At 33.9% G+C, this 16,721-nt stretch overlaps 2 protein-coding genes across 3 annotated transcripts; one reads left to right on the top strand and one right to left on the bottom strand.

Annotated features, from left to right (window-relative positions):
- The first annotated feature begins 5,013 nt into the window (after window positions 1-5,013).
- LOC106302052 (ATPase 2, plasma membrane-type-like) lies at window positions 5,014-9,686 on the top strand. Of its 2 annotated transcripts, XM_013738567.1 has the most exons (11): window positions 5,014-5,156; window positions 5,677-5,796; window positions 5,877-6,113; window positions 6,281-7,270; window positions 7,360-7,504; window positions 7,669-7,833; window positions 7,921-8,274; window positions 8,357-8,517; window positions 8,738-8,911; window positions 8,989-9,353; window positions 9,449-9,684. In XM_013738567.1, the coding sequence occupies exons 1-11, from the start codon at window positions 5,118-5,120 to the stop codon at window positions 9,540-9,542; spliced, it is 2,844 nt and encodes a 947-aa protein (XP_013594021.1). In that variant the 5' UTR covers window positions 5,014-5,117; the 3' UTR covers window positions 9,543-9,684. The 2 variants fall into 2 exon arrangements, with proteins under 2 accessions (XP_013594021.1, XP_013594020.1); XM_013738566.1 differs by having other exon boundaries at window positions 7,669-8,274; window positions 9,449-9,686.
- Window positions 9,687-10,504: 818 nt separating this feature from the next.
- LOC106304262 (peroxidase 45) lies at window positions 10,505-12,407 on the bottom strand. The gene is made up of 4 exons (XM_013740672.1): window positions 12,135-12,407; window positions 11,669-11,857; window positions 11,156-11,321; window positions 10,505-11,070 (listed from the first exon to the last, which is right to left on the bottom strand). Exons 1-4 carry the CDS (start codon window positions 12,348-12,350, stop codon window positions 10,664-10,666), a joined length of 978 nt encoding a protein of 325 aa, XP_013596126.1. The 5' UTR covers window positions 12,351-12,407; the 3' UTR covers window positions 10,505-10,663.
- Window positions 12,408-16,721: the final 4,314 nt, after the last annotated feature.

The following is a 16,721-nucleotide window of genomic DNA, read 5'->3' as shown; positions in this document are numbered from 1 at the left end:
TACGAGTCCTGTTTATATACCAATGAAACGAAGAATGTCTTCGCCGTTTAGTTTTTGTGGGTCCCAACGCGTTGCCTCCATTTATCACCCCTTTTCCTTAATGAATTTAATATTTATTTTCTTCTTTTTTTGTTTTATTGTTTCCTTAATTGTTGATTAGCAATATCATTGCCTTTGATATCGCGTGTGGATCTCCTTTCTACTGAATTATGGAGAAACTTATTTATAACTTCACTGTGGTTAAAAAAAAACAAATCAGCCATGAATTATATTTGTTCTTTAGGTATTGCTCATTACACACACAAATAACGAGTTGCATTATTTTTGTTTTGTTTTAAAAAAAAAAAATTATAAATTATTATTTATATTTAATAATGGTTCTTCGTATAAATTGTCTACTGAAAAAATTGGGTTGAAGGAAACACTCAACAGAAAGAAAAAGAAAACACTCAACAATCAATACTTAGTACTTCACATGCGTAGAGCAAATATAGGCGACTTTACATTACGTGAATTTTGCATGAACTTCATATATATATGAAGAGCCATTCATGTTAAGGCTTTTCTATAATTGCGTTGTTGAATATGTTCGTTTCATGTGAAGAGATTCAGATTTTTTTTTTTTTTTTTTGCAAAATCTGTTTCTAAAATTTCTAAGTCAAAGAGTTATCTTCCGTAAATCATTATATCAGGAAAGAAATAATTGGTGGAGGTGTTACACTGCTGTGCTAGCTGTGTGATTTTAAATTAATTGTCCAAAAGGCAACATACTTTCTTGCTGCGTAACGTATCCTCTTATTAATTATTTTATTTTACTCTGCCACCTATTTGGCTCCATGTATTTTATTATATACATATTCATTCTGAAAATTTCAACTAGATATATATATATATATATATATATATATTAATTTACAAAGTCATTCTGCCCCCTATTTGCAAGATTTTTGTTCTGTTTTCTACAAATTTTCTGTTTGTTATATTGATGAAGCTCACAAGAAAAATATATTTGCAATTTTTTTTTTTTTAAATGTAAGTCAAAGAGTTATTCCTACCAATTAATCATTTTATGAGGAAAGAAAACATTGGTGGAAGTGCACTGCTGCAGGATTTTAAATTAAATTGACAAAAGGCAACATACTTCTTGCTGCTTAACGTATATTCCTCTAACTAACTATTTGTATTGTGCCGCCTATATATATTATATTCAATATATTATTTTACGAGGTTATTTTAGTGATACATATTTATTTTACGAGCTTTATTTAGTGATATTTAGCATATTAAATTCAAATTTCGGGATTGATTTATATGAGGTTATTAGAGTATCTTCATTTTCACTCCATAATTTACTTCAAAAATTGAGTGAAAAAAGAGTATGAACAAATAATAAAAAATCATTTTATTTATGGAGTAATTATTTTTTTATTATTTTATTATTTTATTTTTCACTGTATTTTGCAGTAAATTATAGAATTATGGAGTGGAAATGGAAATGCTCCGACATGCTACTCAATATGTTGGATTGTCCCTTTCAAGGTGCATCATGCTCAATATGTTGGATTGTCCCTTTCAAGGTGCATCATGCCAAGGTTAGCAATGGAAACGAAGTCACATGTTGACATTTTCATGGCATAATGGCAATCTCTCTCATGCCTTTGACATTTTTCATTAATCGCATTCGTTAATTTCTGGGAAAATCTCTTTCAAGAAGGTGATGGTAAAACTATTTCATACGATGTATATCACGATTTATAATAATATTCTTCCGTAAAAGTGAAAATATGAGCACACTATTGTTAACATATTTATTCGAGGAAAAAATATCTTATTGGTACGTGCGGTCACACAAATCTGTTTCATCATTCACTTGACATATTGTAACTTGTTGAAATGATTTCTTTAGTAAATCCTGAAAATGAGAAAATAAACAATTAGAAGAAAAATAAAAAGAAGAGCCAAGTATGTGAAAGAAGAAGAAAGAAAACAAGTGATCATGAAAGAAGAAGTAAATAAGGAGAAACACCAACCAGAAAAGCAATAAGTCAAAGAAGAAAGTTGAAGTCTGTAACAAGTAATGACATGATAAGAAGAAAAACAATAGTTAGCATTAGTTTGGTTAATAAGTTCAGAGGTGATTAGAGAGTTGCTAAAATAGTGTCTGCCTTATTTGTAAAGATAGTTTAGATTTAGATTCTATTTGTCCAAATTATGAGTAAATGGGTGAGTAAGCATGATGACATCTGGTACAAGAGTTACTATAATCATAAGAGTAATCTATTAGTCCTTTGTCAAAAAAGGAGCAATCTATTGTAAGATGTATGTACTTAAAGAATGAAAAATGTATTGAGAAATTTACACTTACATAAAAAAAAACAGAAAAAGACAGGAAAAAATCAAAATAAGAAAGATAGAGTTACAAAAGTTCACGAGATTTCACAAGAATTGAGTGTGGTTCAACAAAGAAGTAAGAAATTCAACATAACTTCTTGTCTTTCATCTTTTGAAAAAGTATTTCTACAAAGGCTGATTGACTTAATAGTAAAAATTAGTGAACATATAAAAAGTAATTGTTCATGTCACGTGGCCAATGCGGTTTCAGAAATATAAATGTATCTCTAAAAATGTTTTGGACTTTCTCACACAAAGAGATTTGATTTATAAAAAAATTATCATTTTTTTTCTGAGGGGGGGGGGGGGGGAACGGACGAGTAACCAGCCTCTTGCTTGTGACTAGCTAATTGGTCTCTTGCTTATATCGATCGACTCCAGGAGGAGATGTGAGGCTGTATATGGTGCACGATTATCAGGGTACGTCTACATATGTTTACTTTCACAAAATTAGAGTAAACAAAGTTATCTTCTTTTGTTGGACTGTCGAGGGATATTCTAGAATCAAACGTTCGAGTACATATCTCGGTTTATTTTGAAAATTAAATATTGTTTCTCTCCTGGTTGACTAATAAGTAATAACTTACTTAGCTTTGATATTTAGTAAATTCAAAATTCGGGCATTGTTTAGCGTGATACTAAATGGATCATCCTCCGTTTTATAAGTTTACAAAAAAAAATTCTCTAATTAAAGTCAATCAGCGTTTGTAAAAATATTATTTCAAAAGATGAAAGACAAAAAGTTACAATACGTCAAGTCCATGATGTAAACAATTTATATCTTCTAGTTTGTGACCGTTCGTACCAATTGGGTCTTCTTCTTTTTTTTACCAATTGTGTCATTACTCCTCGAATAAATATATATATATATATATACCTTTAGACCAAAAAAAAAAAAAAAAAAAAAATATATACCTTAACAGAATAATAGTATACAATATTACGTAATGATATAAAACTGTTATACCATCGTCTTTATGATAATATTTCTGGTGATTCACAAATGGTATTGTATGATTAATGAAAAATGTCAAAGCATGATCAGATAGATTGCCATGAAAATTGTCCAACATGTAACCATGCAAGGCCGAATTTTGCCACAGTGACATATTGGTTTTGGTTCTCATAATTTTGAATATTATATATATAGGTGTAAATTACAAAATTGTATTAAACTTTTTAGTAAGTATATGGTTCAAAAAATCCGACTTTGTACGTGACTTCATTCCCACTACTGACCTTGCCATATGCACTTTGGAAGGGGCCTTGCATTACCGCCCGTTAGGGCCACGAAACTATAAACACTTCCATATTTTGTCCTATAAAACTAAATTATTCCACCTATCTTGAAAGCCAGTTAAAAGAATTTTTTTTATTCCACCTATCTTTTTTTTAACTTAAAAGGATTAAACCCGGGTCTATTAAAGATACAGATCTAATCCCCGGGTGGGAAGTGCAACCCACGGATGGATTCTCTCCCGGATATTAAAGTGGACTGTAAGCATGAACCCATATCCGCGTGGCCACATGTGGAGCTAATAATTTCGCACTAGAGGGGAGTCGATCCCTGGCCTGGACCAACAGGGCAACTTTCCTCCGATAGAAACCACTAGGCCACTACGAAGTGGTTATTTCACCTATCTTAGTAATTTGCATTTCGACAACCCAAGTTGATTCCAAGTCAATGCAGAATCCTACATAGTGAGGAGCATGTTCGACGGTGTTATACCCTCATATTAATTACCACCCACGATTTTCTTCCTAATTTTTTTATTACAATTTCCTTCCTAATTAAACCTGTCTAATAAACATACAAACCTAAACCTTTAATAAATGAATTTGTAAGGATATATATATATATATATATATTTCTAGTTGAAATTTTGAGAATAAATTATGTATGGAATAAAATACATGGAACCAAATAGGTGGCAGATCTAAAATAATTAATAAGAGGATAGATAGGTTAAGCAGCAAGAAGTATGTTGCCTTTTTGTCAACTTGAATTTATAATCCCACTGCAGAGTAACACCTCCACCAATTATATTTTTTCCTGATATAATTGGGAGGAATAATTCTTTGACTTACAAATTTAAAAAGAGAATTTGCAAATGAATTTTTTGGCATGGATCTCTAAAACTTTTGAAAGTTTCAATTATTATTATTTTTGTTGAGATACCCCCAATAAAAATGACCTTATGATTTTTATCAAAATATTAGACAGAAATTTTGGAAGAAGAAAACAAAAAATTTTCTACTCTTTATTTGTACTAATAAGCAATAACTAAAGAAATACAATAATTCATGGTTAAATTTTCTTATCACAGTGAAATTAAATAAGTTTCTCCATTATTTCAGTAAAAAATAGACCCACGATTATTACACTGATTTGGGGGTTAGTGAAGACTTTGAATGATATCAAAGGCAATCCAATGCTATTGCTAATCAACAGTGAAAGAGTTCAGAGCCAAAAGAAACAAGAAAATAAATGTTAATTATCATCAAGGAGAATGGAGACTTCTTATTGGGACCCACACTAACTAAACAGTGGAGAAATTTGTCTTTTTAGTAGTATAAAAACATAACTCGTTCTTTTAATACTAACAGAGAGCTCGCTTCAGCTAATACTTCTCCCTACTCTTCTCTCGCCGGTATCCATATGATCGAGTGAAACGGTGGACACAACTGTGTTTGGAGGACTTTTTCAGTGACGGAAGGAAGATATTATGGGTCTTGAGGATATCAAGAACGAGACTGTTGATCTGGTAACCATTTTTTATTTATTTGTCTATCTGTTAATGTCATCATCCCCATAAACTGTTCTATGACTTTGCTTCAACGGTTATAAATCTTCACAAGAAGTTGATTGTTTTTTTATCTTTTACGTTCATTCTTTCCCGCCAAATATGTAACGAATCTAACGACTATATGATATTTTTAGATCATTCATTCACATGAACTGAAATAGTTTTTTTTTTTTTTGAACTTACATGAACTGAAATAGTTCCGACCAACAGGGCCAAGCCCAATGAAACATTCGCCTTATGCCCCCAAAATTTTTGAAAATTTTTATATGTAAATAGGTCCCCAATTTGTGAAAAAAAAATTTTTAGGCCCCTAAATTTTTGAAGTCTTTACTAAATGGTTTTGGGCCTCCAAACTATCAGGGCCGGCCCTGCCGACCAAGTTCTTTGTTTTTATTTTAAAGACAAACATTTCTCTTTCTGAACATCTTATTGTGCACGTGAATGTTCTGAATAACTTCAAAACTGCTTTTCTTTGCAGGAGAAAATTCCAATAGAGGAAGTATTCCAGCAGCTAAAATGTACGAAGGAAGGTTTGACGACACAGGAAGGGGAAGCCAGAGTTCAGATCTTTGGCTTGAACAAGCTCGAAGAGAAGAAGGTCTTCACTTTTCTTGCAATTTGCATTTTGAGTTTTTGTTTGTTTACTGAAATGTCTTTTTGCACAATGAACATTTACAGGAAAGCAAGATTCTCAAGTTTTTGGGGTTTATGTGGAATCCTCTTTCATGGGTCATGGAAGCTGCTGCGATCATGGCTATTGCTTTGGCCAACGGGGATGGTAGGCCTCCGGATTGGCAGGACTTTGTTGGTATCATCTGTCTTCTCGTCATCAACTCTACCATCAGTTTCATTGAAGAAAACAACGCCGGTAACGCCGCTGCTGCTCTCATGGCTGGTCTGGCTCCTAAAACCAAGGTTTTTCATAGGATAATGCTTTGTGAAGTTGGTACTGATATTGACTTCCAACTTAAGATCAATTGACGATAAATGGATTGGTTCTATTATTTTATCTATTAGTTAATTATTTTTCCAACTATCTATCGGTTTGAAATTTTATAATTGTGATGTATCTCTGTTTTCAGGTTCTTAGGGATGGGAAATGGAGTGAACAAGAAGCTGCTATTCTTGTCCCGGGAGATATCGTTAGCATTAAACTTGGAGATATCATCCCTGCCGATGCTCGTCTTCTCGAAGGTGATCCTTTAAAGGTGGACCAGTCTGCTCTTACCGGAGAGTCCCTCCCTGTGACCAAGCACCCTGGCCAAGGAGTGTTCTCTGGCTCAACCTGTAAACAAGGAGAGATCGAGGCCGTTGTTATCGCCACAGGTGTTCACACCTTCTTCGGTAAAGCTGCTCACCTTGTGGACAGCACAAACCAAGTTGGACATTTCCAGAAGGTTCTTACAGCTATTGGAAACTTCTGTATCTGTTCCATTGCCATTGGTATGGTGATTGAGATTATTGTCATGTACCCTATCCAACGCCGAAAGTACAGAGATGGGATTGATAATCTCTTGGTCCTATTGATCGGTGGTATCCCCATTGCTATGCCTACGGTTTTGTCGGTGACAATGGCTATTGGTTCTCACAAGCTGTCTCAGCAAGGTGCCATCACCAAGCGTATGACTGCCATCGAAGAATTGGCCGGGATGGATGTGCTGTGCAGTGACAAAACCGGGACGCTAACCCTCAACAAACTTAGTGTGGACAAAAATTTGGTTGAAGTTTTCTGCAAGGGTGTGGAGAAAGACCAAGTTCTTTTATTTGCGGCTATGGCTTCAAGAATTGAGAACCAGGATGCCATCGATGCTGCCATGGTTGGGATGCTTTCTGATCCAAAGGAGGCCCGGGCTGGAATTAGAGAAGTGCATTTCCTTCCATTCAACCCTACTGATAAGAGAACTGCTTTGACTTACATAGACTCTAGTGGTAACTGGCACAGAGTCAGTAAAGGTGCTCCCGAGCAGATCCTCGAACTTTGCAAAGCCAGCAATGACCTTAGCAAGAGGGTGCTCGATATTATCGAAAAGTATGCCGAGCGTGGTCTCAGGTCCTTGGCTGTTTCTCGCCAGGTACTTAACTTGTTTGCTTTTGATGATTCTCTTTAGTTTACTGTTTGGATGCAAATATTCATTAGTTTGTGTTCCCATTTCTTCTTTAGACGGTGCCAGAGAAAACAAAGGAAAGCCTTGGTAGCCGGTGGGAGTTTGTTGGCTTGTTGCCACTTTTTGATCCCCCAAGGCATGACAGTGCCGAGACCATTCGAAGGGCTTTGCATCTTGGTGTTAACGTCAAGATGATCACTGGTAATAATATTGCCCCACTCTTCAGTCCTATATAATATTTGTTAATTTATTTACTACCAATTAGTTTTGAGTTGGAAACTTCGTAACATAAAATGAGTTGTCCTGGTAACTAAACACATTTGCATTTCCCCACTAATATTCTCTTGGACGATGTATGTGACCAGGTGACCAACTTGCTATTGGAAAGGAAACTGGACGAAGACTTGGAATGGGAACAAACATGTACCCGTCCTCGGCTCTTCTCGGTAATCACAAGGACCCAGCACTTGCCAACATTCCTGTTGAGGACTTGATCGAACAGGCTGATGGTTTTGCTGGAGTCTTCCCAGGTTATTATCTTCTTCTTTTTTTAATTGTGTCAATGCAAACGTGGTTGGTTACCTTAGATCTAAGCTTCTTTGTTTTGGACGCTATAGAGCACAAATACGAGATCGTGAAGAAGTTGCAAGAGAGGAAGCATATTGTCGGAATGACTGGTGATGGTGTCAACGATGCTCCTGCTTTGAAGAAAGCTGATATTGGTATCGCTGTGGATGATGCTACGGACGCTGCTCGGGGTGCTTCAGATATCGTTCTCACTGAGCCTGGACTCAGCGTTATCATCAGTGCTGTCCTCACCAGCAGAGCTATTTTCCAGAGAATGAAGAACTATACTATATATGCGGTCTCAATCACAATCCGTATCGTGCTTGGTTTCATGCTTATTGCTTTGATATGGAAGTTTGACTTCTCAGCATTTATGGTTCTGATCATTGCCATTCTTAACGATGGTGAGCAACACTGTCCTCATTGTATATACCTCAAGTCCGCTATTTATACAAGTTACTTATATATCTTATGTGTTTTCTATAGGTACCATCATGACCATTTCAAAGGACAGAGTCAAGCCATCTCCCACACCTGATAGCTGGAAACTTAGAGAAATTTTCGCTACTGGAGTTGTGCTTGGAAGCTACCTAGCCGTCATGACTGTTGTTTTCTTCTGGTTGGCACACGAGACCGACTTTTTCTCGGTAATAATATAATTGACTTAATTAATAGGCAATTCTCCTAAATAATACCAAAAAATATTCACAAAATAGCACATAAGCAAAAAAAATCAGAAAATAGTAGAGGGTATTTCTCTTAGTTAATTCACTTCTAACCGGTTTATTCTTGGAATACAAGTGACAATATATGTCTTCTTTGCTAAGCGTATAGATTTTAAAACTAACTTTCACTTTCGATACGCAGAACGTGTTTGGTGTGAGGTCCATCAAGGGTAATGACCACGAGTTAATGAGTGCATTGTATTTACAAGTTAGTATCATTAGTCAAGCTCTAATCTTCGTCACAAGATCAAGGAGTTGGTCGTTTGTTGAACGTCCTGGAGCGTTGCTGATGATTGCTTTCCTCATTGCACAACTGGTAAGAAGATCATAATCAATACTATACATTTTGAGGTGGAGATAGGTCATAAACAAACCTGTTTCTTCCAAATGTAGGTTGCCACTTTGATTGCGGTCTACGCCAACTGGGAGTTCGCAGAGGTTAGAGGTATTGGATGGGGATGGGCTGGAGTGATATGGCTATACAGTATTATAACATACTTCCCACTGGACATTATCAAGTTTGCCATTCGCTACACCTTGACTGGGAAGGCTTGGCTCAACATGTTTGAGAGCAGGACAGCTTTAACGACCAAGAAAGATTTTGGAAAAGAAGAGAGGGAGGCTCAGTGGGCAGTTGCTCAGAGGACACTTCATGGTTTACAGCCAAAAGAACCTGTTAACATCATCCCTGAGAAAGGAGGTTACAGAGAATTGTCTGAGATTGCAGAGCAAGCCAAGAAAAGAGCTGAGATAGCTAGGTAAAAATAAATCTTTATCTCAACGTTGTAGCATTATCAATTCTTTGTCTGGAACTAAACACTAATTAAGTGTATGTTTAATATGTTAACAACAGGCTTAGGGAGCTGCACACACTCAAGGGACATGTGGAATCAGTAGCGAAGCTAAAGGGGTTGGACATTGAAACTCCAGGACACTACACTGTCTAGTCACATAAAGAAGACTAAACCAAGCATATGACTGATCTTTTTCCCTTATTTATGTTTTTGTTTTGTTTTACTTTTCTTCATGACCTCTTAAGGTTATTGTCAAGAGATTTTGCTAGGTTTAGCATGAGCTAAGCCTCCCAAAATCAAGTTTGCAAACTACAAATTTTAATAAGAAAAATCTGGAATGTATCAGAAATATTCTAAAATTTTGTTTTTGTGTCTTTTTCATATTGTTTTACCTTTATATACACCTATGGCTCAAAGCATAGGAATAAGAAATACTTAGAAATAAGAAAATTCATAAACAGATACGTAAACCTGTAAAATAAAGAAAAACACCCAAAAACTTTAATATATAAAATTATAGAAAAATAGATATGTAATCTCTCCTACATAAGACTCTTCAACTTCAAAAAAAAAACTGACCTCGAGTTTTCTGGATGATGAATCACACCTGCCTTAAAAAGTTCACCGTAGTTGCTAGGCTGCATTTTTTTTTTCTTTTTTGTAACAATTGGGAACCTCTTCTTAAACACAATCACATCATCATCCTCTTTGTAAACTTCGATTCTTTTATGTTGTCAGCATCAATCCTTTCTACTTTTGCTCATCTGCAATCAACTTCTTTGAATGTATTTGGACCATTAGACTCCTTTTTGAAATAATAGTCAATCATAGCTGCATTTATGTTGAAAGCATGATTATCATGTAGATCTTTTTGTTCAGTCTCTTTCTCCACATGTTCTTTATTAAAACTTGAATTATTAACAACATGGTTATTTCCAGACCTTGAAAGTTCTCCTTTTTGGTTTTTTTTTGTTTTCTTATGTTAACTACTAACTAGTTCTCCTCCTTTTGATTAAAAAAAAACTAGTTCTCCTCCTTTGTGATCTGATTGGTGAAAGCAGCTAAAGCAGTGGTCTCGAAAAAACATGAATATAAGCATAGGACAAAAGGAGAAGAGAAACGAAATAAAACCATCTTATTATTTAATTTCCGTATCCATTTTCGATACTTTTGAACTTATTATTGAAAACAATACGAAAATTTATTTTATTATTAAGAAGAGAAATACGAAATCTTCTTAAGGAATAAAAGAAGCAAAACCCCATCAAATCAAACTAATTGAAACGTGAACAATCCCTTCGAATCTCACCAGCATTACCAGTCTTAACCCCAACACGACCCAACTTCGTGATGGCTGAGACAAAAGCTTGCCTAAATGCAGTTTCACTGTTGGCAAACGAGTTAACCGTAGCTCTAGACCGTTGGTCTGTAAACAATACTTGATCAGACGTGAAAAGACCCTTTCCTTGTTGAAGGTTCTTGAAGTAAGCGTTGTCGAATGTACGTGGCGTGGTCGGGTCCATGTTGATCGCGATACGTGGGTCCACACGTTGCGGGCACATCTGGCGAAGCTGAAGCGCGTAGCCACTGTTCAAACTCGGGTCGATACGGGTTCTAGGGCTAAAATTGTAAATTCGGTTTGAGAATTTTCCACAATGTGCGAATCCGAGAGTGTGCGCTCCTGAAATTACAATAACATATTTTGTTTATTTTGATCTTCTAAGTTAGATCCTTATCTCAATAGATCAGTTTGGTCTGGTACGAACCTGAGAGGGCGATCATGTCGGTTTGAGAGAGACCGTGACGGTTGAACATGGTGTTGAGCTGGTTTAAGTTAAAACCGGGCTGTGGCAAATTGTTTTGAACGCTTGCCTTCGTAGATAATCTGCCATCTCTCCTCCCTAACTCCACCGGGTAGCTAGGTCCTCCGGTCTGCACATTTTATTGTTAACAATCCGATTGCAATTATTATAATGATATAATCAATAATTCGTTTTTGTCCTGACTATATGACCTCTTGTTAGTTCTTACTTGTATAACATGATTACGAACCGCGCCAGCAGAAGGTGTCACATTGTTACAAAATATATATAGATAATTTTTTAACTCAAACCATACGTATATTCTTTTAACTCGAACCATGGTGTTTATATATTTAATAATGAGCATCTTTTCACCAGCAAACCCAATTTTCAATACGAGAATACCTCGGACACTATGAAGGACAAGAAAGAGAGATTAATATTAACATATGTTACTAGAAGAAGGTATATTCATACCAAAACGACGACTTCACGAGTAGCGAGAGCCAAAATGTCAGCACATGAAACTTTGTTGCGGCATTTAGGATCTCTATCAACGGCCTGCTTCGCCTTCACCACCGTGTCAAATCCGTCTCCGGCCAATGACATGTCATCTGGATGGTCTTTCTCCGACGGAGATGCTATCAATATTGAAGCATCACATCCCTAAATATTCGTATAAAATAAGTTTGTAAATATAATGTTCTGTTTGAAGAAAATATATGTAAAAGAAATATTTTAAACTCTAAAATTGCGCAGATTTTCAATCAAAACTGAATTTCATAGTGTAAGAAATATGGTCACAACCTTATATACATTCAATACTTTTTTTTAAAGAAAATGAATGTTCTGTTCGACTATTAAAGATTAAGAAAATAAAATGATAGAGTTCCTATTGACATATAAATATAGATACGTACTTGAACGAAATATAGATACGTACTTGAACGAAGCAATCGTGGAAGAAAAGACGGAGGGTGGCTGGAGCAGTGACAAAAGTCTGCTGGAATTTTTGACGGACGGCATTACGGACAATGCTTTCTACGTTCGGACATGAGTTCTGGTAGAAACCTGTCCGAAGCTGAGCAGAGACACATGAAGAAAAGAGAAGAAGAAGAGAAAATATGGAGAATATTGTTTGGTTAGTCTTCTTCTCCATGGCTAATTATAATTTTATTGTAGGTTTAAACTTTAAAGGGAGTGTCTTCTTATAGGAGTTAGAAAGAGTAATTTAAATGATGGATGTGGTACAATTTGAGCTATTTAAATATAATGATGATGTTTTCAGTGATATATTAAAATAAGCTGGAGAAACTGTTAGGAACGTGGATGTAACACTCCATCTAGATATTGACAACCTGAGAAGAGGCTAAGACCATGATTAACCCGGAGTTTTTAGAGTATGATTAACTCAAAATTCTTAGAATGAAGTTTTTAACGGAAGTTAAGAAACTGTTTCTTAATTTTTAACTAAAAAAGTTAAAAACCGGTTATTAAATAAAGACTTTAAGAACCGATTCTTAGTTTTTTTAGTTAAAAATTAAGAAACAATTTCTTAAGTTTTTTAACTTCTGCTAAGAATCTCATCTTAAAAACTCTGGGTTAATCATGCTCTGAAGCGAGGCTCCGAGTATTTTAATCGTTCTTTCTATATTTGTATATATAATCAAGTAAATCAAGAAATTAGCTGTAATCTACTGGTCTATATTGATGGAGACACTAACTGTAGATGTATAAAATTGATCATTGTTCGAATCACCAGCGGTGAGGTTCTCGAAAACAATTTTTAAATCTAAAAATAATAAAATATTTAAAATAATAGAAAGTTTTAATTAAGATTTATTTTGTGTTTGAATGATATATAAACCATTTAAACCATGACAAATGTTAGTACAACTTCTCTTTAAAACCTTTATCCGTCTTTTCCCCCTTCTTTTTGCATCATTTTAATATTTATGAATTTAGAGAAATTCAGCGAAAGATTCCCACTACCATGCTTTTACAGGTAGAGGGATTTTAGTCAAAGAGAGATTAGAGATGCATTGTTTTTGTTAAAAAAAAAAAAAGAACGAAACGAGAAATCACAAATTGCATTTTAATTTTCGTTGTGCATGTGGATAATCTTACATATGTATACACTATGATATGAATGTCTATTTGTACATATGTATCATATAGGCATGCATGCATGCTTATCTTTTTTCTTTTTTTTTAAACATGCATGCTTATCTTTGACAACTCAATCGCATGTTACCACGTCTCACCAACTACCTAAAACAAGATCAAAAGGGGCAACTGACAGGAAGAAGACTTCATCTTATTTGATTTTACTAAAAGGCATCTACCTTATTTTTAAAATTACAACATGGAATATAATCGAATGTTGACTTGTCAAAATTAACTAATTCACATTCTGAAAAATATGAAAATAGGCTTAGAAAATTAGCTAGTCTAGTGACAATATCTTAGAGCATTATTAACGTTAAAACCCCATTTGGGGTTCTTATTTTTTTTGTCTGATTTAAAAAAAAAATTAAAAACGAATCAATCGCGGACTGTCACGTGTCAGTGGGACCCGCAAACAGTACAACAATCTAAGCAAAATCGGTTCTTATTTGACGATTTCTGAAACTGGTTTTTAACAATTTCTGGGTTCTCTCCCTTGAAAAACTCCTAAAACTTTCCGATAATCATGGTTTTAGTCATATATTCAAAATATTTCGAACCTATTTATAAGACATCATAGTTTTACAATTTGGATCAAACTAGCTATTTCTATAAGAGTGACGCGACTTTTTCAAGCTATTCATGAATCAGTCCATTTTTATAAGTAGCTCTGATCGAAAATTCAGTTTTATTCTAAGATCTAAAAATGCTATTGGAATATGGTTATGACACCAAAACTGGCGCCTCATCATACATATTTTGTTTCATGCATGCAAAACTTACTTGATATGATGAGGTTAATCTGGCAATCCATATCATTGAAAAAGTATAGGCGTATTTTATTTTAACACTATTAATTAATTAATTAGAAGTTTGTTTAAATGAATTCATTAAATTCCAAGTAATTTGTATGTATTTTCATAGTATTGATTTTCATCGGGACAAATTAAGACCTAATCCGAATGGTAAATTTTATTAAAAATTAATCTTTAGCTGTCTTTATTGTTTTATTAATAAAAGTAATCTATAATTGTCTCTTTTTTTTGAACATTATCTATAATTGTCTTATTGGAAAAAATTTATAATAATTCTCTAGAAATTATTTATAAACTGATCCCGCTAAAAAAATGTAAGAAAAATATAATGGCTAATAACTAAATCCGGCGTCACGGTCACGAACATGTTCCTTGATGCTGTAATATTGTCAATAATTGAGTTGTTAGTGTTATCTTTTATTAATCTTTTTTAATGCTTCCCTTGCATGGCGGCTAAAAAAGCTTTTGAAAAAGGATAGAGCATGTCATTGTAATACTAACTGCCAATTAAGTTAATCATCCGAAATCTTTTGATTATACAGATAAAATAAATAGCTCGATTTAAAATAGTGTATAAACATCTTACATCATGAGTCATGACTAGTGTGTGCAATTTACATGATGACAACATGCATGTTAATAATTGCTAACTTAGCTCTGTTCTCTTGAGATAGATATTAATTATTAAATTTAATTAGTTAGGAAATTAGTTTTGTCTCGATGATCTAATTTAGTCTAAAGTCTAACTAAACTAAAAAGTCTCGGATGCTTTTATAATCACGGATTAGAATAGGACAAGCTAAAAAGCCTAAAATCATTAGGGTGTTCGTTAAAACGTCCAACTAGAGAGATGTGGCAGTATGTGTTGACTCATCTAACTAAGTTAATAACTTGTACATCCACGTTTGCATTATCCCAAATGCTTATGTAAAGATGATTTTTCACTTTTGGTTAAATTACTTATTTTCTTACTTTGGGAGTATCGATCTTTTCACCTGGACTAATTTTTAAATGAATTAGTAGAAAACTGAATTATCACTATGTTATTTAATTTCAAAAAACAATTTGATGTTTCAGAAAGAAAAAAAGACAAAAATAGCGCTAAATCAAGTTTTTGTTCCCAAACTAGCACTCAAGGTCAAAAGTCACAAAAATAGCACTTAATGTTTTATCAAAATTCACAAACTTAGGGTTTAGAGTTAAAGGGTGGGGTTTAGGATTTAGGGTTTAGGGATTAGAGTTTAGGGTTTAGAGTTTAGAGTTTAGGGTTTAGGGTTTAGGGTTTAGAGTTGAGAAATGAGGTTTTGGGGATAAGATTTCAAATTTTGAAAAATAAAAAAATTAAAATTTTCAAAAGATAAAATGCTATTTTGGTCATTTTAGTTTTTGAATGCTATTTTTGTGATATAAACTTAGAAAGATGCTATTTTGGAGATTTGCCCTTTCAGAAAAGTATTTATAATTATATTGATTACATATTTATACCATTCAAAATCATATACTCTCTCTGTTTTGTTATATATGATGTTTTGAAACTTTTGTTTTGTATCAAAATATTTGACGTCTTCCAAATTCTATGTAGAATATAATGACTTTAGATTTTATACACCTCTGTATTTTTCTAATTAATGATTTATGATCAAAAATAAATTGTACATTAAAAGTTTAAAACAATTAAAGAAGAATACATAGACATTAACTTTTTTAGTTTGTGTGAAATTAACTAAAACAAAACGGAAAGAGTAATGATTATACAGATAAAATAAATAGCTCGATTTAAAATAGTGTATAAACAAGGGTTTGTTTAGAGATCTTACATCATGAGTCATGACTAGTGTGTGCAATTTACATGATGACAACATGCATGTTAATAATTGCTAACTTAGCTCTGTTCTCTTGAGATAGATATTAAATTTAGTTAGAAAATTAGTTTTTTTTCAAAAAAAAAAAGAGAGAGTAATGCTTAGACTTTTCCTGGTAGCGTGGTAAATCAGGAGACCCAAGTTTAAAACATAACCAATGCCAAACCCCAATTAAAGTCGAACCGGTTAAAAACCCATATTGAACCGTTAAAAATCCAGGAACCGGTGATCCAACGGACCGGCGAAACCCTGGTCCGTATAGAAACCAAAATTTTAATTAATTTTTCCTTTTTAAAACATAAATACTTAAATAGAGTTTGCAACAAACTGCAACTCACAATACCTTGCCGTCTTTTTCTTTTGAGTCTTTGATATCTCTGCGAAACTGCAACTCAAGACTCACAAGGTATTTTCTACTTTTCAAGGTATTGTTTTTGTGGGTGAGACTAATAATTGAAAACTTACGTTTGTGTTTTTGATGTCTCTGCAAAACGTTTGCAGTGTACTTAGCAATGGAAGAGAATGATCAAAAAATTTCACTTTCACCAAATTCAAACACAGAAAATCAACAACCATCACAACGTTCCACTCATCAAAAACAAGATTTAGCATGTGCATATGTCACTCATACTTTAGATTCAAAGGGGAAAATAATTCTTACTTGTGACTTTTGTCGTAAAGTTAATC

Source organism: Brassica oleracea, chromosome C7, assembly GCF_000695525.1.
Source record: "Brassica oleracea var. oleracea cultivar TO1000 chromosome C7, BOL, whole genome shotgun sequence".
In the NCBI taxonomy this organism is placed as follows: domain Eukaryota; kingdom Viridiplantae; phylum Streptophyta; class Magnoliopsida; order Brassicales; family Brassicaceae; genus Brassica; species Brassica oleracea.
The sequence above is the reverse complement of the archived record's forward strand: the minus strand, read 5'-3'. Positions and strand labels throughout refer to the sequence as shown.

What these genes read in the sequence shown, in the direction of transcription:
- LOC106304262 (XM_013740672.1), bottom strand. Translation starts at nt 12,350, where the DNA reads ATGGAGAAGAAGACTAACCAAACAATATTCTCCATATTTTCTCTTCTT. An exon ending in CTCGTGAAGTCGTCGTTTTG is followed by an intron (nt 11,322 to 11,668) that starts GTATGAATATAC and finishes TAAAATGTGCAG; the next exon opens with ACCGGAGGACCTAGCTACCC. An exon ending in CGACATGATCGCCCTCTCAG is followed by an intron (nt 11,071 to 11,155) that starts GTTCGTACCAGA and finishes TTGTAATTTCAG; the next exon opens with GAGCGCACACTCTCGGATTC.
- LOC106302052 (XM_013738566.1), top strand. Translation starts at nt 5,118, where the DNA reads ATGGGTCTTGAGGATATCAAGAACGAGACTGTTGATCTG. An exon ending in CCTTGGCTGTTTCTCGCCAG is followed by an intron (nt 7,271 to 7,359) that starts GTACTTAACTTG and finishes TTTCTTCTTTAG; the next exon opens with ACGGTGCCAGAGAAAACAAA. An exon ending in CTTTCCTCATTGCACAACTG is followed by an intron (nt 8,912 to 8,988) that starts GTAAGAAGATCA and finishes TTCCAAATGTAG; the next exon opens with GTTGCCACTTTGATTGCGGT.